The 26,932-nt window shown below is 43.3% G+C and overlaps 1 protein-coding gene across 1 annotated transcript in view; it reads right to left on the bottom strand.

The window, feature by feature from the left end:
* Positions 1–26,932, bottom strand: part of LOC138261947 (macrophage mannose receptor 1-like) — a 683,716-nt gene that overhangs the window by 493,447 nt on the left and 163,337 nt on the right. The window contains exon 11 of the mRNA XM_069211540.1: positions 6,388–6,536. Within this exon, the coding sequence (XP_069067641.1) occupies positions 6,388–6,536 (149 nt within the window). The remainder of the gene's footprint in view (positions 1–6,387; positions 6,537–26,932) is intronic.

Here is a 26,932-nt window from a genome sequence, read left to right on the forward strand (position 1 = left end):
TTTTTAAAGTGTATAGAGTGGTCAAAGCTTTATTAGCGTTTGACCTGGAGCCTGGCTGTAAAGATTTTCAAATCATTCAAATCAATTGCTATGGAAACTGGCCTTGTAGAAAGGTCTATGGGGCTATGGGGGGGAAGGTATCATGGAAGTTCACATTTAGATTGGAAATCAAGCAGGCGAATGGGTTGACACAGTATGGTGGTCATTTTTGAAATGCAAGGGAGGAAATAAGAAATACAAATTACCTATCTCACCCTTTCCTTTAGTGTTGTTCTGTTTCTGAGCATATTTGCTTGAGGTAATTTCTATAGATAACCTTCACATAGTGAAGCTTGTAAGTGATGAATTTGCAGCGGATCCAAAAATATAGTCCTCTATGTAAAAGAAGTTACACTAGGTTCAACCAATAGTGACTGTTCTCAGGAAAAACTTTGAAATATGCTGCTTATTTTATTGGGTGATGGGTTCAAGGCTGCAGACACATATATTTATTGCATAATATTTCCTTCTTGAATTTATCTTGGACTGGTGAGAATGTGCTGGAGATGTGCATTCTTTCTTCTGGTTTCCAGAAGTGTGCAATTTGAGTGTAGCAGAAATATTTTCATTAAACTACATTGAATCAACAGCTTCTTTTTCAGATATTTTTACTGAGTAACCCTTTGTTAGCATTTTGCTATTTTGTACATTACTATTGTACAGTATACAATACGTTGATTGCAGACTAAACTATTATTATATTGTAACTATTTTAACTCTTTCAAACTGAAGGAGGAAACCAGAGAGCTAATATATTTATATATTTATTGTTCTGAAATGCTATTGAGTATAAATACTGGATATGACATATGAGGCAATTTCTATTTCATATAGTATGTAAGCATTTCTGTTAAATTACAGGTTTAAGAATAATACTCCCTAGCTTGTACTATGTAACAATATGTCCTATGCTATATTCTGAGGCATCAGTTTGCACTATGAATTTTTGGGAATTATCAGGAGCATTGAGCACAGGGGCTGTGCTCATGGACTATTGAAGGTTCTTGAAGGCTTCCTGACAGATCTCTGTCTGGATCGCCTTCTTGAGCTGCTGCTTGAAAGTCAGCTCAGTCAAGGGAGCACAAATGGTGCCATATCCCTTGACAATCTTCCTGTAATAACCAGTGAAGCCCAGGAAGGCACTCATTTCTGTCTGGGTTTTGGGGAGCTCTCAGGACAGGGTAGTCTCTAATTTGGCCTGGAGGGGCTGTACCTTACCCCTGCCCACAAGGTGTCCCACGCACATCACTGAACCCTGCTCTATCTGGCACTTTCAGGCCTTGATAGTTAGGCCTGCCTTTTGCAGGGCCTGAAGCACTTCTTGCAGGTGGAATAGATGGTCCTCTCAGCTACTACTGAAGACAGTTCATTTGTCCACGTAAGCAGCACTGGAGGCCTTCCTTCCATCTAAGATCTGGTTCACCAGCCTCAGGAATGTGGCAACGGCATTCTTCAGTCCAAAGAGCATCACTTTAAATTGTGAGTTGCCCTCACTGGGAGTGAGGGAAAAATGAGGCAAACTGTTACAGCAACTGGCCATATTCCCTCTGTTGTTCTCTGTTCTGAGACTAGTGTAAGAGAGGTTGACATCTTCCACTGACCCATCTTTCTCTTTGGATATCAAGGGATCAGGGAGAGGTTCACCATCCTACCTCACAAACCATAGTGAATGAGAGAGTTAAAAATGGTACTCCCTAACTTATATCTTCTTGGAAAGTCGTGAGTGACATCATGTCATTGAGAGAAAATCTTCTGTATGGGCAATTCCTGCATATTCAGAGGAATTGTTCAATATATTAATGATTTTGACAAGGAGGCCCAAATATTGAGTGAGAAACTGGAGACATGAGATTACCTGATGCAGATAGTAGACAAATCTAGAAAAAGGGCCCATAATAACAGGGAGGCCCTGCTGAAGACGAACACAAGACCCTCCTTAGATAGGAGTATATGTGTGACCACATTCAGCAGTGCATTCAACCTTGCCAAGAGAATTGTAATACAAATTGGAAAATGTTTAATTCCACTGGTTTGATACTAGCAGCCCCTATGTTCTCTTTTAAGAGAAGTGCTAATATCAAGAGCCTATAAGAACATACAAGACCTAGGGACACAAAACCAAGACTGTGGGTGCTACCCTCAGTGATGGGCCATAACGCATGTGGCTCGTGTAAGGCATGGCCATTGACAAGCACCACAAAGGCGATGGATCCAGAGTTAAAATATCCATGGAAACTGACCAAGAATACCACGTGTAAGTCAGAAAATGTCATCCTCTTGATCAGGTGCTCCATCAATCTGGTATATGTAGGAATGACCACCAGGAGGGTTAAAATCTGAATTATGGAGCATATGAGTAATGTGAGATGTGGCAAAACCGTGACATGGCTCGCCTCACATTAGGTTATTTCCCAGTATATGGGGGGATCTGCAGAGGTATCACCAGCTGCCTGGGCTTCAGTCTGATGTCTCATGCCTTCAAGGGTTGGGCACTCTTTCTTGGCCTTACAGAACTCCCCTATGGTTGGTCTATTCTCTGCTTGTCGGCCAGAAATTCCAAGCAGGCCTCCAACAGAGGCAATGTCCACCCCTTTAGGCTTTGGAGGTCCTCATCTGGTCCCCCACCCACCTGCACCATGGAAGTTTCAAGGGTTGCTTTCACATGCTCCTTGCCCTTCCCTTTCTTGGCAGCTATGTGGGCCATTCTTCCAAGCTCCAGACTTCCTTTATTCCCCTTCTTGGCAGCCACGGATCTGGGGGCCAAACAGACCTACTCAGGCAACCCCAGCATTTCGAAGTGTGACTTGAGCTTCACTTCTTTCTAGGCACTGTGCTCCAAATTATTTCCTAGCAAACAGTTCACGTACATGGCAAGGCTCACAGCTACTATAAGAAGACCTGAGATCCCCTCAGACAAAGTGAATCACGCCACTGTGTAGTGGATGTCCTGGCTGTCTGCTACTACAACTTTGTAGAATGTACTGGGTACTATTTGCTCTGAGGATGCAGGTTGACCCTTGACAGTAGTCATGTTGGCATCTGTGTCCTTCAGTCCCTCAGAGCCTCCCCTCTTTACCTAGTGAGGGTGACAGCATTTTTTGCTGAAATTTCATGGTATAACTGTGGGATCATGGCAAAAAAAAAACACATTTTAAACTTTTAAACTTGCGGGTGAAAGGTTCCCTCTCAGATCTGCCCACAAAGCATATGGCAGCAGGTTATCCCTACCCTGCACCCCTTTATTGTTTTTTTAAAACACAGGTGAGAGCCCTTACTCCACTGGGAGCTAGGTGACAAACAGGAAAAAGCCCCCTCAGATAATAGAATCACTCTATTTTTCAGATACCAAATTGCGGGTCTCTCACAAGCCTCTTGCAAACCCAGCTGTCCAGATATAAAAAATTTTTTAACCTTACTTCTTAAAACATACTGAGTGGATTTACACCAAATCACAAAAAACATGCTTTATGGACCAGAGTCTAGCTTTTTGCCAAATTTGGTGTAACACCGTTTAGCAGTTTTGGCTGTAGTGATGTTCAGATATCCCTGTTGGAAAATGCATGGGGAAATTAAGCATTGGGACCCCCTTAAACCTTTTTTCTTTAGCCACTTTTGTTTGGAATGTAATTGTAATAAAATACTAAAACACTCATTAATTTGGGAAACTGCATCATGCAATTAATTTGTGGATTTCTCCATGATATGCCACACTAAGAAACATAGCTGCTGGTTCACAAAGCCCAGGGTTGGAGAAGGACTTGGCCTCGTCTGCAGTGCCAGATTGGCCATGACAACTGAGACAATCCCTCAATCATGAAATATTGGCAGTCGGTAGAGTTCACTATTGAGTCAAGCACACCATCTTGCACTTTTCAGCCACAGCGTCATTGTGGACCCCCCGGTTCTTTCCTGCCACACATACACAAACACTCTCAAACAGCATTGTTAGGATATGAAGTGTTTCACAATTTCCCATGAAACTCCATACACTACCTAGAATGGAATGTGAGGTGAAAGCATGAAGCACAGGCATTGTTCACTGACAAAACTATTCCACAAACCACATCTCTGGTACTGTATTACACAAAGTGCACTGGAGCACAAAAGGCATGTGTACCAACTTTTGGTGCCCCTACGGCACTTTGGAATCACAGAAGGGGCCGCAGATGGTTGTGCAGCCCCTTCTGTATGGTTGTGCAGCCCCTTCTGTAGTACATTTAGCGCAGACGCACATGGAGTGCCAGCGCCATCATTAGAGGATGTTCCCTCATTGCTTTTGGGATTGGCCCCAAGCAAATGAGGAAATTTCTTTGCCTCTGAGCCTGCACTATTTTATGGACACAGGCAAAGAGGCAAACTTGCCTTTAAGAGGCACCCTGATAGTGTGACACAAAAAGTTGCCATACTCTCAGTGAGTCTCCTAAAGCCAGTACTCTGGAGGGGAGCAGGGGTTCCTCTGGAACCCCCACACATCCCTTTGCAGCTAAAAATAGAGCGGCTTTGAAGCAGCCGCTCCATATTTTATTTGAATGTTTTCACACTGCACCTTTTTAAAAGTGAGCTGTCACACAAACAGGGAAAGTGCATCGTATACGTAAAAAAGGGCCCCTTGTAGGCTCCTTAAGTTATATATCAGAAAGAGGCTGCAAGAGCAGAGAAAATTGTTCCACTATCAGCATTTACTATAACTTTTTCTTATGTTCCCCTTCTCTGAACATCTGCAGTGTACTTTCTGCCAGTGTCACTCATGCGTTGGTATTATCTGAAACAGCATGAGCCATATTTACAGTATCGGTGGTACTTTAACTTCATGTTTCATAACTAGGTACTTGGGAAATTTAGAAAGGACTTGAAAGCAGTTTATGTTTTCTTTAAAAAAAAGTCTGTACCACATTTTGGGGAATTTTGTATATGCCAGGGCATAAAGGATACATAGTTAGTTAATGTCTAAAATCATATTTTCCAAGTTTACCTTGCAATTTTCAGTAGACTCGATTTTTTATAAAGAATGGCATATCGCGATTGAACTGGAACATTATAGAATCACCTGAGACACCAAACCACTGAGAGCTGCATGTTGGCATTTTCACTACACTGTGAAAAGTCTGTGTTTTAATTCTCCCTCAGTCTGCTCTCTAATGAAAGGCCCACGCCGAAATGCATTAGGGCACCAAGCCATTTAAAAATATACATTGGAGCACTTGGTGAATACACTTCTTTGTAAAAAGAATGGTGACATTTGCTAACAAGGTAAATGGTTTGGATTCCCTCAACATTAAGGAAGCAATTCCACAAAAATAATGATAAACACTGAAAAGTGAGTTCATTGCTTTGCACTGGGAGTGAGTAGTGAACAGTAGATACCATATTTACAAGTATCTTACTTTGTGGATAACGCATAACTTTAAGAACCTAAAACCACTACGAAAAACTGTGTGTGAAGTGAAGTGCTGATCTTTGAAACAGGTGAGCAGTGATCTCCACTCGGTTTTGAGGGGAATAACCTCTAGTGAGTGTTACATGTTAGTTATATTAAGTCATTGCTTCATTCTAGACTTATGTTCTTTCTTGTTAGTGTTCTACATTCTATGCTTGTGTATGTCTAATTGGTGTTGTGCTTCCAGAGAGTGCAACTTCTGCTTGAGAATCTGTAGTGGGTAACACACAACTTTTATTCGACCAACCCTTACCATTGAAAAGAACAGGTGTCTTATAAACTCTGTAAATTTTAGAGGGGCATAACAATGTAGATTCTCCTTCAATTACTTTCATGGTTTTTTATAATAGCCAAGCATCCCACTTCAAACCTCATATATTTAACAGTCCTATTATTTTCCTATGAAGTTTTATTTTTTCCTGTTTTTGTGCACTTTCAAAAATTGTGTACCTTTGTCTGTGATATATACTTAGGTGTGACTTCAACAGAAAACACATTCTCCTGAAAATTCAATGCATTTTTGGTAGAAGCAGCACCAGCGAAGGAGTAATGAGTGTATTTTGAGTAATAGTCAACTAAAACTATCTCAAATCTCATCTCCTCAGGTAGCATGGCAATCATTAATTCATCACTCTCCCATTTCCATTGTGCTCTCACCTATTCATTCATGCACTTATTCAGACATTTATCCCTGTGCTCACTCATTCTTCCATACATGTATTCACTCCTGTAATATTTATTCACACATTCAGTCAGGTATCCATTCATGCACGCACTCACATATCCATCCATCTTTTGGCTCATTCTCACGTTCACCCACTAACCTATCTACATAACTAAATAAAATAGTGAGTCATATTGGCTTTCCCAGGGTTTGTTTTCTATGTATGCTTTTTCCAGTAACATTGTACCTGGCATGTCTGAATTCCAATGAGAAAACTCTACAGCCTCGCTGTTAGTCCAGACGAATGTCCCCCTTTCCTTCATGTCAGTTAAACCGATCCAGAAATGTTTCTCCGGTCTCAGTCCAATTAGGCTGGTCAAAAATGCATGTTCATATCTGCAGAGAAAACACAGGAGGTAAACCAATGTAGAATAAATGTGATCCATACACATTTTTTGCTGTGTAATTTGCTGGTCTGGTGGTGAGAGTGTAGAACAGGGAAAGAGAGTATTCTGCATTTCAACTCTGTTTCCAACACCGTCTTTCCTTGTTACTCTACTGAATATTGCTACTGAAGTACTACAACAAGAAAGAAATAAAAATTGCATGTACAACAGTAATATATAGAATTATATATAGGAAATAGTGAATTACAGGGATTTTTGTAACCAAGTGGTTCTGAGTGACAAGAGTGAAGCACAAGTTCTCTATGCTGTCAATCAGAACCACGAGGTGAAAAACAGCCCCATAACTCATTTTTACCCATCTACAATTTTAATTTAAGGATTACCCCCAAAAGCATCTGCCTCTACTTTCAAGAGCTACATAGGTTCAGAGGAGTAATGGGGAAGCCAGACATAACATTGGTCTCTTATCCCTGTCCCAAATGTAACAATATACAAAAAATACATCGCCTCCTGCCACCTACTCCACACAGTCTTTGCCTGCACTTGCTTCTATTACAGAAACTGTGCTCCCTGATTTCCAGTGTTGTCCTGACAGGATGACAGGATCTGTGAGAGCTCTGCCAGAACAGCCCCGCAGGCTTTTTGAGAGCTGTGCTGTAGCAGCCTGAATTTCTTTAGTGGAATAACATGTTTTGTTAACAATTATTGCTATGCCATAGCAGTGAATTACCAGATTTAGAAGCTGACATTCACACTTGTGACTCTCAATGAGAGCTATACATAACATATAGAATTATAGATAGGTAATAGTGAACTATTGACGTAGGCCAATACTATGAATAGTTCCTTTATTGCCCTTAAATTCCGCAGCAGCAAATGAAACTCAGAATTAGAATTAGAACATTTAACATTCTGTACTTCCCTTAACGTTCATTAAGCCTAGAAACCGCAGCCATATTCCTTCTTTATTGCTGCTCATACAGAGATAAGTACAATCCTTAGGGTTATATTGTTTGGTGTGTATGACAATGATTTTAGTTAAACTAAGAGTTTAACAGCATTAATGCTAATATTAAGGTCATAGTCTGTGGGGAAGAAGTACAATAATTAACATTCCTTTTTAGAAACCTTTCGTGGCAAATAGTACAGTAAATAGATGAGTAGGTTGTAGTTTACTGTGTTTTGGTTAGAGCGTGTTTGGATTTGGTGAAGCAGTGCATTTCCCATTAAAGTATATCTCTGGAATTGCTTTCTTCTTTTGTTCAGCATAGCATTGATGGTCAGTGCGGGGGAAGACTGGAGGCAACGGCTGCAGCTCAGAATAATTTTAGTGCTTTTGAGCGTTGATGGAGGAGGTGGTCTCATTTTGTGAACAGTATGTGGGGGACAATTCACTTTGTTTTTTAGAGACGCACACTGTGGAAGAATTGAATACGATTGCGGCACCCATTATTTAACGTTTATGAACATATTCAGTGCATAAAGGGTGAGTTGAATTGTCCATTGGTATAGAGCTCACTCACAGTCAGCAGTGCATGTAAAAGTAGTGTGAGGCTTGCGCAAATGCCAAAGTGCATTGTTCAAGTTTTGAGTTTTGGACTATGTAGACTGTCATATGCACATAAATATGGTGGCCATTTTACTGGATTGGGAAGCTTCCTATCATTAAAAGGAGAATAGATAGAGTCCATACTTTAGCAAATCAAAAGTGACTGTTGACTTTTCACAGTACAGCTGTTTTTGGCATCGCATAAGAGGGAGTGTTTATTATTGTCAGGAAATACAATTAATTTGTTGAAGGACTATGGACCTGGCAGAGGAACAGGCATTAGATGTAAATGTTAGGAGTTTTGTGGCCAGTATTTTTGTGGATTTAGCTTAAAGGTTTGATAAAAAATAGATGATTGTGTGGAGAGGCAAAATATAAAAAAAGGAAAATCTAAGGATGTGGTGGAGGATGAAAATTATTGGTCAGTAGATCAAGTGGAAGCAAAAGTAAGTAACCCGTGTTGTTGGCCAAAAGAGATCACAAAAGAGGAAGCACATTGTGGTTCATGGCAATAAAAATTAAAAGAGATTCAGGGTGTAAGGCTTATGAGTTCGGTCATGCTAAAAGGCAAAGGGGAATATTCACAGTGCAGTGGCATGTAGCAAAACATCAAGTAGTGGTGATGTGGAATTATTCTGTTCATCTGATTTAGATGGACCAGAAGAGGAATGTGAGAAACCTAAAAAAAGTAAGGTGGATCCAAAAGAAATAAATTTTGAGGATAATGGTTTTGTGGATCCACTAGAAGAGCCGTTTGATCCACTTATGATTTAACATACTTTGTCACCACTGTGGATGCCAGATGAGCATGTTGCTTGGTGTATATATCCTATTGGATACAGTGGGAAGAACCTGAGGAGGTTCGGACATGATTGAAGTTGAAATGTCCAAGACCTACATTGGAGCACACGTAAACGTAGTGTGAAATAATCATGTGTGACTTTAACCGAACTAATAAAGATTGTACGGGGACAAAATGTGCCCTCAGAGTAGTTTGCCAACATTTATAAGCGTGCTTTATATAACGTGGTGTATTAGAATTGCACTAATCCGACATAATTATAAACGTGTGCTACGATTTGCTTGCTTGAAATGTTTTAGCTTAGCATAACTTTAGTGCAGGCTTCGGCCTAGTGGCCTGGTCTCACGGTTTAGATGCTCGTATTTTTCCAATGTGCTGTTAAACGTGTATTTTTGCTTGAAGCTGTACTTTTCCACTGAGATCGTTCACATGCTTATCTTAAGGTTTCGTGCCAGCCTGGCATATTTTCTCTTTATTCCAAGGTCAATCTGCAGGTGCGGACAATGGAAGCTCTGAAAGTGAGTTAATTGGTATAAAATGTTGCAACTTGCGTACCCATCTCCAAGGATAATGTATGCTTAAGTAAAAGCTTGAGAACTGTCGTTTTTGATTGGACAATTTGAAGCTAACCTATGAACCCTCCAATGGAAGACCCTACTGGATTTGAACTGTTGTCTATAAAAACCAGGTGCACGAGAAGAAAGTAGCCATTACCAGCTCGATACCCGCCATTTTGCAGGACATTGCAGCTATTATGGCCCACTTTGCTGCAACGCCATTTTGAAAGAGACTTTGATGCTTTCTCTAATCGAGAGAAAGAGACTTTAAATGATTCTTGCCCTAGAGACTTTAACTTTGATCCCTTGCATGAAGTAGTAGTTTACCTTGCCGCCGTGAGGCAATTGCCCCGTCCACCCCTGCCCCTTTTGCCCCGTCCCATGCTGATCGAGAAACGGTACCTGTGAGACGAAGACTTCCTTGATTGCTGATCGTAATTGGTAAATATGAAAGGAAATTGTAAAATTGCATTGTGTTTCCTTTAGGTAACCAACTGCTGATTTTGATAAGAGCCCTAGTTAGGAGTTTTTTCTAAATTAATGTTGCTAAATTGTTTTTGCATGAAGACCCACATGCCAATGCTAATTTGAGGTTAGACGAGGATTCCATATGTCGCACAATGCAATTTGAGATCTTGTTATGCTGACTAAATGTATGCAATTAGCTCGTTACAGATTATCGTATTAGTGATTTGCATTGCTATTATCGAATGCCTTGTTATTCAAATGCTGCATAGATTGCACTTGTTTCGCCGTTATGGACAGCTATTAATGTTCATTTATGTTTATCATTTGGTGTTGAGACACATTTATATTGTGCTAGCTTTGTTAATATAGGGAAATAAATTCACTAACTTTGAATAAACTGGTGTGGTTATTCCTGACTGAAAGGTCAGGGTTCGCCGAAATGTATTCTGGATTAATTGTCAATTGTTATGTTGATCAGGGTATTGCCTATGTTCGTTATTAACTATTGATTTAAGAAAGTTGATCAATATAGAGTACGGAGAGTCCCACTTAGTCAAAAGATTCATCGGCCTAAAGAGCGTCCGAACACAGGCAAAATTATTAGTACGGACCGCTCTATCAGTAGATGGTAGCAGAGGACGGTTTCGTCTTTTGGGACCCTGTACTCTTAGAGTACATGGTGTTGAATTAACGATTACGCATTTTGAGACCCCACTCGAGAAGTTGAATTAGATTTTTCTTGGATAAAATAGATTGACAGAATGATGATGGGCTAGGTCCACCGCGACTTTCCCGGGATCTCGGAGCTTGCGAATGGAGAGAATGGAGGTGTGGAATCGGCGTTGGCGGTACTAGTGATGGTATGAGTGAAGATAGGGTTTTGCGCTTGCACAGCTTATTGCCGCAGGGTGTGTGAAAAGGTTGCGAGGATTTTTTTTTCTTTTAGAAAATAGCGGAGGTGCGACTCCGAGTGTAGAAGTAGAGAAGTCGTCGAACTTCATAGAAATAGCGGAGGTGCGACTCCGAGTGTGAGAGTAGGGAAGTCGTCGAACTTCATGTGCGTGTGGCGCTTTGTGCATAAAAAGGTCCACGTGGTTGTTGTTGTTGAGACGGGCCCTGCGAGGTCAAGAGACTCCGGAGTATGTTGTTTTATGTTGTGGTCTGGGCGGTTTAGTAGGTTGATCGGGCGTGGTCAACGAGTCGGTACGTGTGTAAGGGAGTGAAAGAAACTTCGACTTCGGGCTTTGACAAGATTCTAAGTGCACTAGAATAGATCATTGACAAGTTGAGAGTAGGTCTGCGGGTCAGATTTGCTTGCGAACGTGGGGACCGAGAAAGATGGAATAACTGCCGAGGCTAGTGAAAAATCCCTAAGGTCCTGAAGCGATTGTGTTACCCTTCCTGTAGTAAACCGACAGATCTGTTTTAGTTTTTTGGTAGCTCGCGATACATGCAAGAAGTTGTTACGAGAGGAGCTGAGTGAAGGAAGACTAGCCGCGAGGCTTTGTCAGCCGCAGTGTGTGTGAGTGTGACGTCACTAGGAGCCGCGCTGGGATAGGTTGGTTGCAGAGAAGGGTCGCGCACGGATTGGACGCAGTCCGTGGGACTCGATTGGAAGGGGAAAGGCAAGCGAAGAGTATTCCGGGAATTAAAGTCACCTATTGATTACAAACTTTGTGAAATAAAAGACGAGAAAATGAAATTCTTTAAAGCATTCAGGAGTGCGATGAAGGGGGAGTCTTACATTAAAGCGAACGTAGGAGAAGAGACGCCACCCGAGGGCACACCAGCTTACATTGTAATGGAAGAGAAGGGGGTAGCTCCGTGTCTTTGGCTAAAGCAATGGCACAAACTGACAGAGAAACATGGGAGCGTAGCGTTCCCGATACATGGGACATTCAATATAAGGATCCTAGAGAATTTGAGATTCACGATGTACGACATGAAGGTACCTCCAAGGCCAGCACAGTTTGAGGCTCTAGCAATTTGGGAACTAATGGCTAGACAGCAACAGCAAAAGAAGTTCGAGACCAGAATGAGAAAGGTAGAAAAGACACTAGCGGACGCTAGGTGGGATAATGCACAGAAGGTGTGGAGGTCAGATGTATTGCAGGGGATAAAATTGTTTCCCGCAATTACTAAGGAAGAAGGGGAGGCAGGTAAGAAAGCTACCTGTAAGACAGACAGGAAGTGTTCCAAGGATAGAGAGGACGAGGAAAAGTTGAGAAGAGAAGAGGAGTTAGAGGATGAGGAGTTAATAATGCAATTGCTGAACGACTGTCCACCACCTTATGCAGAGAATGGACAAGGTCCAAGTACCAGTTCTGCCCCTCCGGCACCGGTACAGAACAGTGAAACCCAGAGTTCAGGAGCATCATCGGGACCTAAGGACCCGAGTTTACCGTTCACCCCGCAGATACCACAGGTTAGGAGAATATATCCAGATGTGCCCATGTTGAAACCAGCAGAAAATTATCAGCCGCAGGTCCCAGGGTACTACAGCAGTGACAACAGTGCAGGAATGATTCTAGATCCAACCGTAAGGGGAGGACAGAATGGTCACAACCCAACATTGACACAAGCCGAATCAACCCAGTTTTTGATGCCTCAAAAACAGATGCAGGGGGGAAACGCACATGCTCAAATGACGGGGAGTCAGATGGGTATGCCGGCAATGATGACCCATGGTGTGGGCATGAACATGCCTTAGAACATGGGAAATGGACAGAACCCAGACGCGATATCACTACCCATTACTGTAGGTCCACCGGTACCTTTGTACAGTCAGCCTAACTTAGGTATGAGCGGTCAGGGACCAATGCTGCAGAGTGGGACAGAAAGGAGGTGCATAGAAAACACCCCAGGGATAACTCCGATAGCGGCTCAACCAACTGGACCCGGATCCTTGATGGAGTTTAGTCCTATATGTGCTCAGTCAACGCTGGTGAGGTCAAGCCCCCCACTGATAATACCTCTAACATCGAACACTGAAAAGTTGCCGCAACCATCAATGGCAGTCGATGTGAATGCTACACTCATGGGGGTGAATGCGCAACAGCTGACACAGTGGTTCAACAGTTTGAATTCCACACAGGGCTCAGCCAGTGGGAAAGGAGAAGATTATCTGAATAGGATGAGGTTAAACATGGAAGCACAAGAATTGGTGGAAGGGACTATGGGTGTGAATAGGTTAGAGTCCTACTCGGAAGAAGAGTTGAGGTATCTATGTCCAAAGATTACGAAGGAAGTGAACAAGGTACATAAAAGCTTGCAGGAAATAGCCGACAAAAACGGGGTTGACATAGACAAGACAAAACATTTGAGCAGGAGCTACAGGCTGGATTTTGGGGCCACAGATTTTGAACACATGAGGTCAGCAGGCATGAAGGCACACCTTAGAGAATTGTTGCAGAGTGCACAAGTGTGGAGGTGTTTAGACAAGTGGGAAAGCAGGTGGGTAAAGAGGAAGGAAAAGAGGAGGGACAGTGCTACAGAGCATAATGAGAAAAGACCACAAAGCAGCGAGACAGTAACCATGTTACCAATGAGGGAGACAGCAGGGGGAAAATTAATACATGTACCATGGCACAGAAGCGATATTCAGTCTTTTACGGACGATTTTCCCAAACTGAGAGAGAAACCGATCGAATGGTATCAACAGACTGATAGGTTTGTGAAGCTTGCAAAATGTCTCTGGGAAGACCTGAACACTCTCTTTGAGATTGTGGTTCCGGCAGATTTGTGGGAGGATTGCAAAAGAGCTGTAGGTTGGCCGACAAGTGAACCAGAGAGAGACAGGGATACGGGTGCACCATCACCTATGGTGATGAGCTTGTACTATAAGGTGATTGAGCATTTGAAGACGAAGGTTGCCGCGAAAAATGTGGATTGGCAGAAGATTGATCGAACTGCCCAAGAGGCTAAAGAATCGATTCATAGTTACTATGAGAGGTTGTTGAAGGCATTTAAGAACTACAGTGGCACGGAAACAATAGAGGCGAAGGACATGCTTCATTTTGTGTTTAGATTTGTGGAAGGGCTGAGGCCAGAGATAAGTCAGATGATAAAGTCGCATTTGATTTGCTGGCAGTCTAAACTGATTGACGAAGTCTTGAATTATGCGAAATACTGTAGCGACGAAATTGAAGTGAAACAGAAAAAGTTGAAAGAGAAGGTGATGATGATGCAGCTTAAGGCAGCTCAGACAGGTTTGCAAGGTCTGCAAGGGTTGCAAGGGTTCCAACAGCAGATACCGCAACCGCAGCCGCAGTTACAGGGAAACACGGCGTTTCAGCCACAGGCCAGAGGCAGAGGCAGAGGAGGCTTTGCGAATAATGGTCCGGATTTGAACACTGTTGTGACGGGTGTGCAGGCAATGAAGAAGGTGATGCCGTGTCACGCGTGCGGAATCGTAGGTCATTGGAAACGCGAGTGCCCGATGGTGGTGCAGGAAGGTGCAGGTGCAGGTGTAGGTGTTGGTCAGCAAAACAATGATGTCAATGCATTTCAGACAATGAGGGGACCGAAAATGAGAGGTCCAAACCCAAATTTTCAGACCATAAATCAATTGCAGGGATTGCAACCTATGCAGCCGCAGCAGATGCAGATGCCCCGTATGCAGATGACGCAAATGCAGCCAATGCAACAGCAGTTACCCATGGTACCTAATCAGCAAATGCAAATACCCTTGGCACCAATGAGTCAGCAGCAAGTGATGGTTCCTCCACAGGTCTCGGGTCAGGTAATGAGTACAAATGGCACCGTGCAACAGTTCCCACTACACAGTGAGAGTGGAATAAACAACGTATGGGAGAGTGAAAGCTCAGAAGAAGAAGGAGATTGTGTGCTTGCAGCATCCTTGGAAGTTGATCAAAAGGGTCCGTACGTAGAGGGAAGAGTAATGGGTCATCGTGTCTCGTTCTTGGTTGACACGGGAGCCACACGTTCAACTGTTAAGAGCAGTGAAGTACCAAATTTGCCACTCTCAGGGAGGACAGTTCAAGTGGTGGGAGTAGCAAACAGACGAACCCAATAACAGATCCGGTACCAGTCAGCATCGGTAACTATCAAGGGGTACATCAGTTTGTGGTATGTGACTCAAGCCCGATAGCACTATTAGGGAGAGACCTATTGTGCAAATTGGGTTGTTCGATTATGTGCTCGAACGAGGGAATAACAATTCAGACGAGCAGTGATGGGGAAGAAGAGGACAGTGTAGATGGGGATGAGATGGAAACTGTTGATGAAGAGTATCCTCTGATTTGTCTTTTCCCGATGATAACTGAAGAAGATATCCCAGCTGAATTACGGGAGACAGTCGGAAAGGAAGTGTGGGACATGACAGGGAAAGAGGTGGGATTGATGAAAGGAGTGGAACCAGTGAAAGTGACTGTAAAGCCCAATGCAATCTTTCCCCAGACCCCACAATACCACATGGCACAAGACACCCTCATGAAAGTTGCTCAACTTATTGACGAATTTGTAAAACAGGGAGTACTGAAAGAAGTGTTAAGCAGTCCATGTAATTCACCAATAATGGGACTAATAAAGCCGAGTGGAAAGGTCCGACTCGTGCAGGACTTGAGGAAAATAAATGACATCATAGTCAAATGCTGCCCAGTAGTACCGAATCCAGCTGTGATAATGTTCCAGGTCCCTTGCGATGCTGAGTGGTTCTCAGTCATCGATTTGTCACAAGCATTCTTCTCGGTGCCTCTTCATGAGGACAGCCAATTTCTCTTTTGTTTCAAATTCCTAGACAGAGTGTACAGCTGGTGTCGAATTCCTCAAGGGTTTTCTGAGTCACCGTCAATCTTCAATCAGATTCTAAAGAAAGATTTGGAAGCATTAGAATTGCCATTCGAGTCAACCCTAGTACAGTACATTGATGACTTACTGGTTGCATCAAAGACAGAAAGTGGCTGCACAGCCGATACCATTGCTCTGTTGAACCATTTGGGAAGGAATGGACATAAAGTGTCTCCTTCCAAATTGCAGTTCTGTCAGAAGAAAGTGAAATACTTGGGTCACCAAATAGAGAAAGGGTCACGGAGAATAATGAAGGAAAGAATAACAAGTGTACTTCAAATGAGTCCACCAAAGACAAGGAGGGAGGTGAGGAAGTTTTTGGGAATGGTGGGTTATTGTCGCCAGTGGATTCCCAACTTCTCGACTCTAGCAAAGCCTTTACTGAAACTGACCCAGAAGGATGCTTTGGATCAAATTGAGTTGAAAGGAGATGAGATGGATGCTTTTGTTGAATTGAAAGAGTGCATGTGCAGGGCTCCAGCTTTAGGTATGCCTGCTTACACAAAGCCCTTCACATTGTTTTGTCATGAACGTGATGCATGTTCTCTGTCTGTCTTGACTCAAGCCCATGGTGGCGTAAACAGACCAGTAGCGTATTTTTCAGCTACTTTGGATCCGGTCGCAGCAGCACTCCCAGGGTGTTTGCGCGCCGTAGCAGCAGTTGGTATCAGCCTCACTCAGAGTGAAGGAATAGTGATGGGACACCCAGTAACAGTCATGGTCCCTCACTCAGTTGAGATACTTTTGACCCGCTCCCGAACGCAGCACATGGCTGGAGCTAGACTCACAAGGTATGAAACGATAATTCTGGGCTCACCGAATGTGCAGCTGAAAAGGTGCACTATGTTGAATCCAGCAACCTTGCTCCCTGGAGAAACTGCCGAAATTGAGAACGCTGAAGACGTCGAGCATGACTGCCTTCAGGTGGCTGAATTTTGCACAAAACCTCGACCGGACATTAAGGATACTAAGCTTGATGAAAATGACCAAATTCTTTTTGTTGATGGTTCATGTCTAAGAGACGGGATGGGGATTTTGAAAGCAGGATATGCTGTATGTACTGTAACAGGGGTCTTGGAAGCGGGATGGCTTCAAGGAGTCTATTCTGCACAAGTAGCAGAACTTGTAGCCCTTACCAGAGCATGTCAACTGTCTGCATTGATGAAAGTCACCATTTACACTGATAGTCAATACGGGTTTGGGATTGTGCATGACTTTGGACAACTATGGTCACAGAGAGGTTTCCTGACTTCTTCAGGATCCCCAGTGAAGAACGGGGAGAGGATAAGGGAATTGTTACACGCCATTCAAGTGCCAGCCGAAGTTGCAGTGGTAAAGTGCAGTGCTCACACGAAAGGACAGGACTATGTTTCTCTGGGAAATGCATATGCGGATCAAGTCGCGAGATTTTGTGCCTTGAACTGTATATTACTCAGGGACGAATGGAATTCAATAAGTGAGCCAGAACTAGAACCAGCTGAAGCATTTGCCTTGAAGGTCGTAGATACAATAGATGAATTAAAAGCATTACAAAATAATGTCAGGGAGGATGAAAGAGATTCCTGGATTAAATCACAATGTATAAAAAGACCAGACGAGTTATGGGTTTCAAATGAGGGAAAATTTGTTTTGCCAAACAGTCTCTTGCGCGGTTCTATCATGGGCAGGCTCACCTAGGGAGAGATGCCATGATAAGATTGTTCAAAACTGGTTGGTTTAACCCCAGATTTCGTCAAGCTGCAGAAGCAGTTTGCCATCGATGTGTCACTTGCCAGCAGATGAACCCAGGAAAGGGAACAGTTGTGAACGCGAGCCACATTGGTAGGGCAAGCGGGCCTTTTAGTCGTATGCAGATGGACTTCATTGAGATGCCTGTGCATGGAGGTCTGAAATATGTGTTGGTGATTGTGTGCATTTTTAGTCACTGGATTGAGGCATACCCCACACGTAGAAATGACAGCCTTACAGTTGCAAAGCTATTGTTGAGGGAGTTGATACCACGTTTCGGATTCCCGATCTCTTTAGAATCAGATAGGGGAAGTCACTTCAATAACGAGGTGATAAAGTTACTTTGCGAAGCGCTGAACATTGAGCAAAAACTACATTGTAGCTATCGCCCTGAAGCCTCAGGACTGGTGAAGCAAATAAATGGTACACTGAAATCAAGAATGGCGAAAATATGTGCATCGACAAATTTGAAATGGCCTGACGCATTGCCCTTATTGCTAATGTCTATGAGAAACACCCCTGATAGAAAGACTGGATTGTCTCCGCACGAAATTCTCATGGGCAGGGCTATGAGACTTCCTGCAGTTCCCGCAAACGCGCTTTTGAATATTACAGATGATATGGTGTTAGACTACTGCAAGGGTCTAGCTGACGTGGTTCGCTCTTTTTCTCACCAGGTGGAAGCGACCACCTTGCCACCGATCCAAGGTCCAGGACACGCACTGAAAGCAGGTGACTGGGTCGTGGTAAAGAAGCAAGTGAGAAAGTCGTGTCTGGAACCCCGTTGGAAAGGCCCTTTCCAAGTGATCCTGACGACAACTACCGCTGTGAAGTGTGCGGGGGTTCCCAACTGGATTCACGCCAGTCACACAAAGAAGGTGTTGTGTCCCACAGATGAGGAAGTTGAAGCGCTAAAACTGCCAGTGCCTGACAAAACAGTGCTGAGTGCTGAGACAGAGCAAAACCGAACTGAAAGCGAACAGGCAGAAACGGGAGAGAGGGAGATATTCTCTGAGGACGAAGAGACCAATTCGCTTGGGGGAGACCAAGGAGAAAGTTCAGACAGCGACGAAGCAGCTGAAGGTGACAAAGAACCTGAAGCAGCTGAGGGTAGCAAAGAGCCTGAAGCAGCTGAAGGTGACAAAGAGCCTGAAGCAGCTGAAAGTGATAAAGAGCCTGATGAAAGTAACGGTGACGAAGGGCTCGAGAAAGGTGAAAAAGCAGGAGAGCCTGATCAGAGGAGGGCTTTCCCAGAAGCAGACGATAGAGAAAAAGAAAAGGAGAACGTGATTGATTCCCCAGAAGGAGGGGACAAGGCAGAACAGAACGAAAAAGTTCAAGCTTCCACAGAAAAGATCGCAGGCCCATCAAATGGACACGGTGCAAAGAGGAGACTAAGTATATCACCAATAAAAGAAAGGACTAAAGAAAGTTTGAACGACGGAGAAAGGCCAAAAGTGAAAGAGAAAAGAAAGGAAGTGACTGTTGTGGAACAATCCTCAAGTGAAGAAAAGGACTTGACAAAAGAGGAAAGTACCAGCGAAGCAGAATCAAAAAGAGAAGCAAAATTGAAAAGGAAAAGGATACCGAACAGAAGATATTCCGGTCCTGAATGGGCATATGCAGTCAATGACGATTGGACAGACGAGTTTGTATCTCTAAGCATCGAGAACGAAGAAGAAGAAGAGATACCAATAGAAAAGAAAAGTTTTATGGACTCTGTCGATTGAAAGGGTAATAAATGATATTGCTTGCTACAATGTAACGTGAAACAAACAACCAGCTGAGACATTGCTAAACCGGATGAGGCTTGCTGAACTGATAAAGACTGAGTTATTGCCGAATTGAAACAAATGCTGCTAACCGATAAGTGACTGGCCTCCTGAAGAAGACGGTGTGAACATTGTGCTCGTTCAGCTTTGTAACTGAATTGCTAGATAGTTTCATTTACAAGTGCTTCTAGCTCTCTGATTCTATACAGATCATGACGCAGAACAATAGAAAGAAATATTGTAAATATGTGTGTATAGGCTTGATAATTGCATGTGTAACAATGATAATGGCAATTGTGCTTGGAATACATGGTAAGACTGAGAATGAGAGAATTGATGCTTCTACTCTTGCTCCTGTTACTGTCACCGAACTAACCGCATTGAAAAGATTAGCATTGGATGAGAGACTCTTGCACGATAAGAAAGAGCTTTCGTATAACGTTTTCTATCGCTTGCTAACAGAATATGTTGAGACTATGGATGCGAAAGATTGTTATGTGTGTACACAGATACCGACATCAGTAAAGGAAGGGGTGACTTATCACCACATGCCTCTTACATACGGGATTACATGTAGTATAGTAATGTCTAGATTTTATGGTCAAACTAACATACAGTATTTTTACTCAAATTATGATGTTACCTTTGCATATGTTCCTATAATAGCGCAGCTAAGCCAGATTGCTAAAGATTGGGATGCTAAAATAATGAGGGAATTTTTCGAGCCAATGCAACCTTTTGAAACGGCTCACGCTCATAGGGAAAACCTTACCTGCTCGCTGTCTGCAATAGAAATAAGCTTTTTAGAACGCACAGATGATAGAAGGGCACAAATGAATGCGAAATTAGAAAAGGAGCTACATAAGAGGACTTCAGTAGATAATTATGATTTTGCTGCAATAAAGACACAAGGGAAAATAGCTTTAGATGCTTGGCATGTAGGGAAATTTTGTATATATCGAGGTGAATCTTATTATGACAACATTTTTGTAGGAGCGAGTGAGTGTAAACATACGTTTATCTTTAAGGCCAAATGGACATTCATGATGGACGGACTTGACCCTGTCATTACAGGTGTATATTACATTTGTGGGTATAATGCCTATTATCGCCTTCCAAAGGGATGGTGGGGGAGATGTTATTTGGGTATAGTGTTCCCAAAGGTTTATCAACTGGATGACCTATCGATGATTCAAAAGACACCTGGATCCCATCGTATCCAGAAAAGAGAGACCGCAGCTGCTGTGGTAGGAGATATATTTGGAGCCATGATTCATTCGTTGGGAGTCGTGTTGAATTCCATCAAAATAAGAAAGTTGTCTACTATAGTGGATAACATGTTGACGAAGTTTTCCGGTGCTATAATCCTGATAGATGCTGAACTTGCAGCGGAAAGAGCTATGACTCTTCAAAATAGGCTTGCTTTAGACATTCTTTTAGCAAAGGATGGTGGCGTTTGCAAAATGCTTGGTACATGACACTGTTGTACTTATATTCCAGACAATAGTGTGAAAATTAAAACTATGCTTGCTAATTTAACAAAAGAAAGTGCAGATTTGAAGGAACTGAAAGAACCAGGAGTGTGGGAGAAGGTTGGAAAAGGACTTGCTTCAGTGGGACATTGGATTGGGGGAATTTGGAATGGAATATTGCTAAAAATAATAGAGGGAATTTTAATAGTGATAATTTGCATATTTGGAATTTGGGGAATAAAAAGGGGAATAATAATGATTATGGAAAGAATTAAGAGAAGAAAAGAAGAGAAAATTATGAAAAGAATGGCAGAAGAATACAAAGCGCAAACTAGGGGAATTAAAAGGAAAAGGGAACTGACAGAATTTTAATGGAATAAAATTTGTGGGCATGATTTGGTGTGATGACAAGTAGTCATCAGAGGAGGGATTGATGAAGCAGAAAATGAAGGTTTTACATTTATTAACACGTAAACGTAGTGTGAAATAATCATGTGTGACTTTAACCGAACTAATAAAGATTGTACGGGGACAAAATGTGCCCTCAGAGTAGTTTGCCAACATTTATAAGCGTGCTTTATATAACGTGGTGTATTAGAATTGCACTAATCCGACATAATTATAAACGTGTGCTACGATTTGCTTGCTTGAAATGTTTTAGCTTAGCATAAATTTAGTGCAGGCTTCGGCCTAGTGGCCTGGTCTCACGGTTTAGATGCTCGTATTTTTCCAATGTGCTGTTAAACGTGTATTTTTGCTTGAAGCTGTACTTTTCCACTGAGATCGTTCACATGCTTATCTTAAGGTTTCGTGCCAGCCTGGCATATTTTCTCTTTATTCCAAGGTCAATCTGCAGGTGCGGACAATGGAAGCTCTGAAAGTGAGTTAATTGGTATAAAATGTTGCAACTTGCGTACCCATCTCCAAGGATAATGTATGCTTAAGTAAAAGCTTGAGAACTGTCGTTTTTGATTGGACAATTTGAAGCTAACCTATGAACCCTCCAATGGAAGACCCTACTGGATTTGAACTGTTGTCTATAAAAACCAGGTGCACGAGAAGAAAGTAGCCATTACCAGCTCGATACCCGCCATTTTGCAGGACATTGCAGCTATTATGGCCCACTTTGCTGCGACGCCATTTTGAAAGAGACTTTGATGCTTTCTCTAATCGAGAGAAAGAGACTTTAAATGATTCTTGCCCTAGAGACTTTAACTTTGATCCCTTGCATGAAGTAGTAGTTTACCTTGCCGCCGTGAGGCAATTGCCCCGTCCACCCCTGCCCCTTTTGCCCCGTCCCATGCTGATCGAGAAACGGTACCTGTGAGACGAAGACTTCCTTGATTGCTGATCGTAATTGGTAAATATGAAAGGAAATTGTAAAATTGCATTGTGTTTCCTTTAGGTAACCAACTGCTGATTTTGATAAGAGCCCTAGTTAAGAGTTTTTTCTAAATTAATGTTGCTAAATTGTTTTTGCATGAAGTCCCACATGCCGATGCTAATTTGAGGTTAGACGAGGATTCCATATGTCGCACAATGCAATTTGAGATCTTGTTATGCTGACTAAATGTATGCAATTAGCTCGTTACAGATTATCGTATTAGTGATTTGCATTGCTATTATCGAATGCCTTGTGATTCAAATGCTACATAGATTGCACCTGTTTCGCCATTATGGACAGCTATTAATGTTCATTTATGTTTATCATTTGGTGTTGAGACACATTTATATTGTGCTAGCTTTGTTAAACTAGGGAAATAAATTCACTAACTTTGAATAAACTGGTGTGGTTATTCCTGACTGAAAGGTCAGGGTTCGCCGAAATGTATTCTGGATTAATTGTCAAGTGTTATGTTGATCAGGGTATTGCCTATGTTCGTTATTAACTATTGATTTAAGAAAGTTGATCGATATAGAGTACAGAGAGTCCCACTTAGTCAAAAGATTCATCGGCCTAAAGAGCGTCCGAACACAGGCAAAATTATTAGTACGGACCGCTCTATCAACCCTGAGATGTTAACCTTCTTGAATAAATCAAGCTGTGACCCTAGGGTTGGATGAAGGACTTAAGGGTTGCCAGGATAGGCCGTTAGACATCTTAGGACCTTTAACAATGGTGTTTGACTTGAGTGAGGAGGCACACATTAATAATACAGGGGTAGATGTGGTAGTGATGTGCCAATGGATTCAAAGAGTCATATGTCTATTAGGAAATACAAATGCTGGTCTATGTACAGAGAGAAGGAAGAGCATATTAATGAAAATTGATCTGAAATTGGCAGAATTGGCTAACAAAGACTTTGGAGCAGAGGGTAATGGTATGGTTTTTGGTGAGGAGTTTGTAAAGGATATGTCAAGGTATATGGGCACCTTTCATTCAATTCAGAAAGTGCAAAATCAGAATGGTTTTGGAGGAAATGTGTACAAAGTATTGCTCACGGATCATTTACATAAGGTTTTAGGGCCAATGGGTATGGGTATAAGTCAGAGCAAAGTAGTTTTATTCCACAAAGACAGGGAGCAAGGGCTCAAGGATGTCAGCGTGAGAGGAGATCAAGAGGTGGAGCAGGTATGTTTAAAGCAAGACCATTATGTATCCGTGAAAAGCTGGGCGGCAGACTACCTCAGTTTGTATCACAATGGACTTAAATCATGGGTGTTCACAACAGTGCAGGGATATCAAATAGATTTTGTAGAGAAACAATTGCAGGACATATGCCTAAAGGTATTAAGATTTTCAAAGGACCTAGAAAAGTTGGCATCGCAGGAAGTTAAGGCACTTCAAGAGAAAGGGAATTCTGTCCAGGGTTTTTTGTAAGCAATATTTGTCTAGTGGAAAAAGGACAAGATATGAAACCAGTCATAAATCTAAGAGAATGGAATGATTAGGTGTGTTTCAGTCACTTTAAAATATATATGTTTTCAAGTCCTTTTAATAGAAAGGAGATTGGCTAACCCGGTTGGATTTGAAGGATGCTCACTTGACAATTCCAGTATGCCCAGAACAAAGGGCTTCCTTCAATTTCAGTGACTGGGAGTGCATTGGAGGTTCATGAGCCTACCATATGGCCTGACCGCCGCACTATTGAGTTTTACAAAGGTCATAAGACATGTAATGACTTGGTTAAGGTCAAAAGGGGTACGTCTGACAGTTTATCTGGACGATGTTTGGATCATGGCAGAGATAATGGAGTTAGCATTGGAGCAGATAGACTTATCAGTTCGAATTCCAGAGGACTGAGGTTTTGTGGTAAGCAGGGAGATGTTATGTTCGACACCTGGTCAGGAGATTATTTTTTTAGGTTTTCAGATACATACCTTGGAGGGTGTGCTGAGATGGAGAAAGTGAAGAAGATTTGCAGGGAATTGAGGAGGATGCAATGTGCAAAATGGATTTAATGACACAGGGCGGTGAGGTTGCTTGCCTTACTGTTTGCATTGATTCAGGCAATCTTCCCAGCACAGTGATTGAAGGCTTATCACTTGTGTATTTGAGCGAAGTATTTCTCAGAAGGTGAAGTTGAATCAGGAAACAATGAAGGAGGTGAACAGGGGGTTGATAAAATTAGAAGACTGGAATAGCAGGACAATGTTTGGAGAGCTTCCGGAAGTGGTAATTGAATCAGGTGCAAGTCATCAAGGGTGGGGTACCAAATGTAATTTTGTAACTAACAGCAGGGGGGCATTGGTCTGTGAACAAGAGTGGAATGCATATCAACTGCCTAGAGTTGTTGGCAGGATCTTTCATAGTGAAGAGTTTTGTGTAGAGTGTTGTTAAAAACTGACAATGTCTCAGCAGTGAGGTATGTCAACAATTTGGGGGGGCCACGGTCGACAGCGCTGGCAGAGATGGCAAAGGAGTTCTGTAATTATTGTTTAGGCCACAATACCATGGTTCAGGCAGAGCATTTTCCATGAATATGAAATGTAGTAGTGGATTGGAATTCAAGGAATTTGAAGGATTCAAGCAACTGAAGGTTGAACAGGAAGGTATTCTTGGATTTGAAAAGGAGATGCGGTCCGTTAGTGGTGGATCCATTTGAAAACAGGTTAACCAACCAAGATTTTACAGTTGGATACCAGACCCAGAAGCAAGTGCAGTAGATGCATTTCTACAGAAGTGGGAGGAGGGAAGGCTTTATGCTTTTCCTCCATTAGCAATGATTCAGAGGCTGCCTATGAAGGTCAGGAGAGAGAGCAGATATATTGCTGCCATCCCTGGTGGCCAGTGGTGGTCTTATGTCTCTCTCTCAGCTGCCTTCTGCCATTTTTGCTCTTTTTGCCTTTCTTTTCCTTTCTTTACTCCAGTTTGCCGCTTCCACTCTTATGTCTCCTGTTGCCCTTTTTTGCCTCCGTCAGCGCTCCGCTTACTCTCCCTTCCATAGCTGCCCCTGAGGCTCCAACACCCCTCCCAGCGTGGCGTTTTCCACCATCTCTCCTCCCAGCTGAGTGACCGCTCCCGCCCCCTCCACTTATTAATAGCACCTATTGCGCGGTGAAAGTGCAACTTCACTAACCTGTAGTCAGCATGAGCCTTTCCCCCCTGTGCAGTACTATATGTTGCTGCTGCCTGGGGTCCCCTGAGCCGGCCTGGTGTCCTGGCTGTTCGAGGCCCTTCTTACCTGCAGGAACCTGACTGCGCCTCATTTCTGGTGGACAGTGGTGGCCTTCTGTCTCTCTCTTCTGCCTTTTTGCTCTTTTTGCCTTTCTTTTCCTTTATTACTCGTATTTGCCTCTGTCACTCTTTTCCCTCATGTTGCCCTCTTTTGCCTTTGGTGATCCTACGCTCCCCCTGCCTCTGCCGCCCCTAAGGCCCACCTGCCTCCCAGTGCAGTGTTTCCAGCCCTCCCTCCTGCCAGCTGAGTGACCCCTCCCCCCTCCTCCCCTTCCTAATGGTGGCCGTTGTGTGGCTGTGCCCAGTGCCACGGACCCTGGTTCCCACACACCCATCAATACAATGCAAGCACCTTGCATGCCCTCAACACCAGAGGTTCCACTGTCTGTCACTGCACCTCACCCAAGGACACTCATGGCTCATTCTTCGGCCGCAACTGCACACGAACCTGTCCACGCACACTAAAACCCCCCCTCCGCAGGACCACCCTGACATCTCAGATGTGCACTACTCAACACTATCAACACTCGATCCCTCATCAAGCGTGCAATAGAAGTTTGGGACCTCCTCGAGTCCATCACCCCGATGCCTTCTTCTTCAAAGAGACCTGGATCACTACCTCTTCAGCACCAGACGTCACCACTGCCATCCCCGACAGCTACAAAATCATACATCAAGATCGTGTCAACGGAACAGGAGGAGGCATTGCCATCACTCACAAAAACTCACTTTGCCTCATGTCCAGCATTGATGTCCAGACTCCTGTCACCGAACACCTGCACTTTCAGATCCAGACAAATCCAAACACCACCCTCTGCAGTACCCTCATCTACAGACCCCCTGGACCCTGTCAACCCTTCATCAAAGCTGACTTTATCCCTCCCCATGCCCTCACCTCAACAGACTACATATTCCTCAGCGACCTCAACTTCCACCCCGACAACCATAGCCACCCGAGCACCTCAACCTTGCCACCCTCTGGTTCAAGCAACTGGTCAACCTAACCACGCACTCAGCAGGACACATCCTCAACCCTGTCTTCTCTGCCGGAAACCACATCTCCTTCTCACACACTTCCAAACTCCACTGGACCGATCACTACTGCACCCACTTTTCCTTCACCAAGACAATCGAACAACATCACACCCATCGCCCCCCTCGCAGGAACTAGATCAAGGTGACCAAAGCCCAGCTCACCGCCACTCTCTGCCACTCCCCACCACCAATGCCTTGGCCCACAACCAATGGATCACCAGCTTCACCAACACCCTAGCCCCCTAAGAAAACCCACCAGCAATCAACACCAAAGGAGACACAGCTTGTTCTCAAGCGACCTCCAAGAATCCAAGAGCACATGCAGACGACTTGAAAGAAAGTGGAGACCCATTCCCCCACCTCATATTCAGTCAAACTAGTGCCACCATCGCAGATGAACTGTTCAACACCATCAACCACTCAATAGAGCACGCCACCTTCCCGGATGCCTGGAAACACGCGGAGATAAACCCCTACTGAAGAAGACCTCCGCAGGTCCAACAGAACTGAAAAACTACAGACTGATCTCACTGCTCCCTTTTCCAGCCAAGGTAATTGAAAAAGCAATCAACGCAC

Source organism: Pleurodeles waltl, chromosome 10 (genome assembly GCF_031143425.1).
Source record: "Pleurodeles waltl isolate 20211129_DDA chromosome 10, aPleWal1.hap1.20221129, whole genome shotgun sequence".
Taxonomy (NCBI): Eukaryota; Metazoa; Chordata; class Amphibia; order Caudata; family Salamandridae; genus Pleurodeles; species Pleurodeles waltl.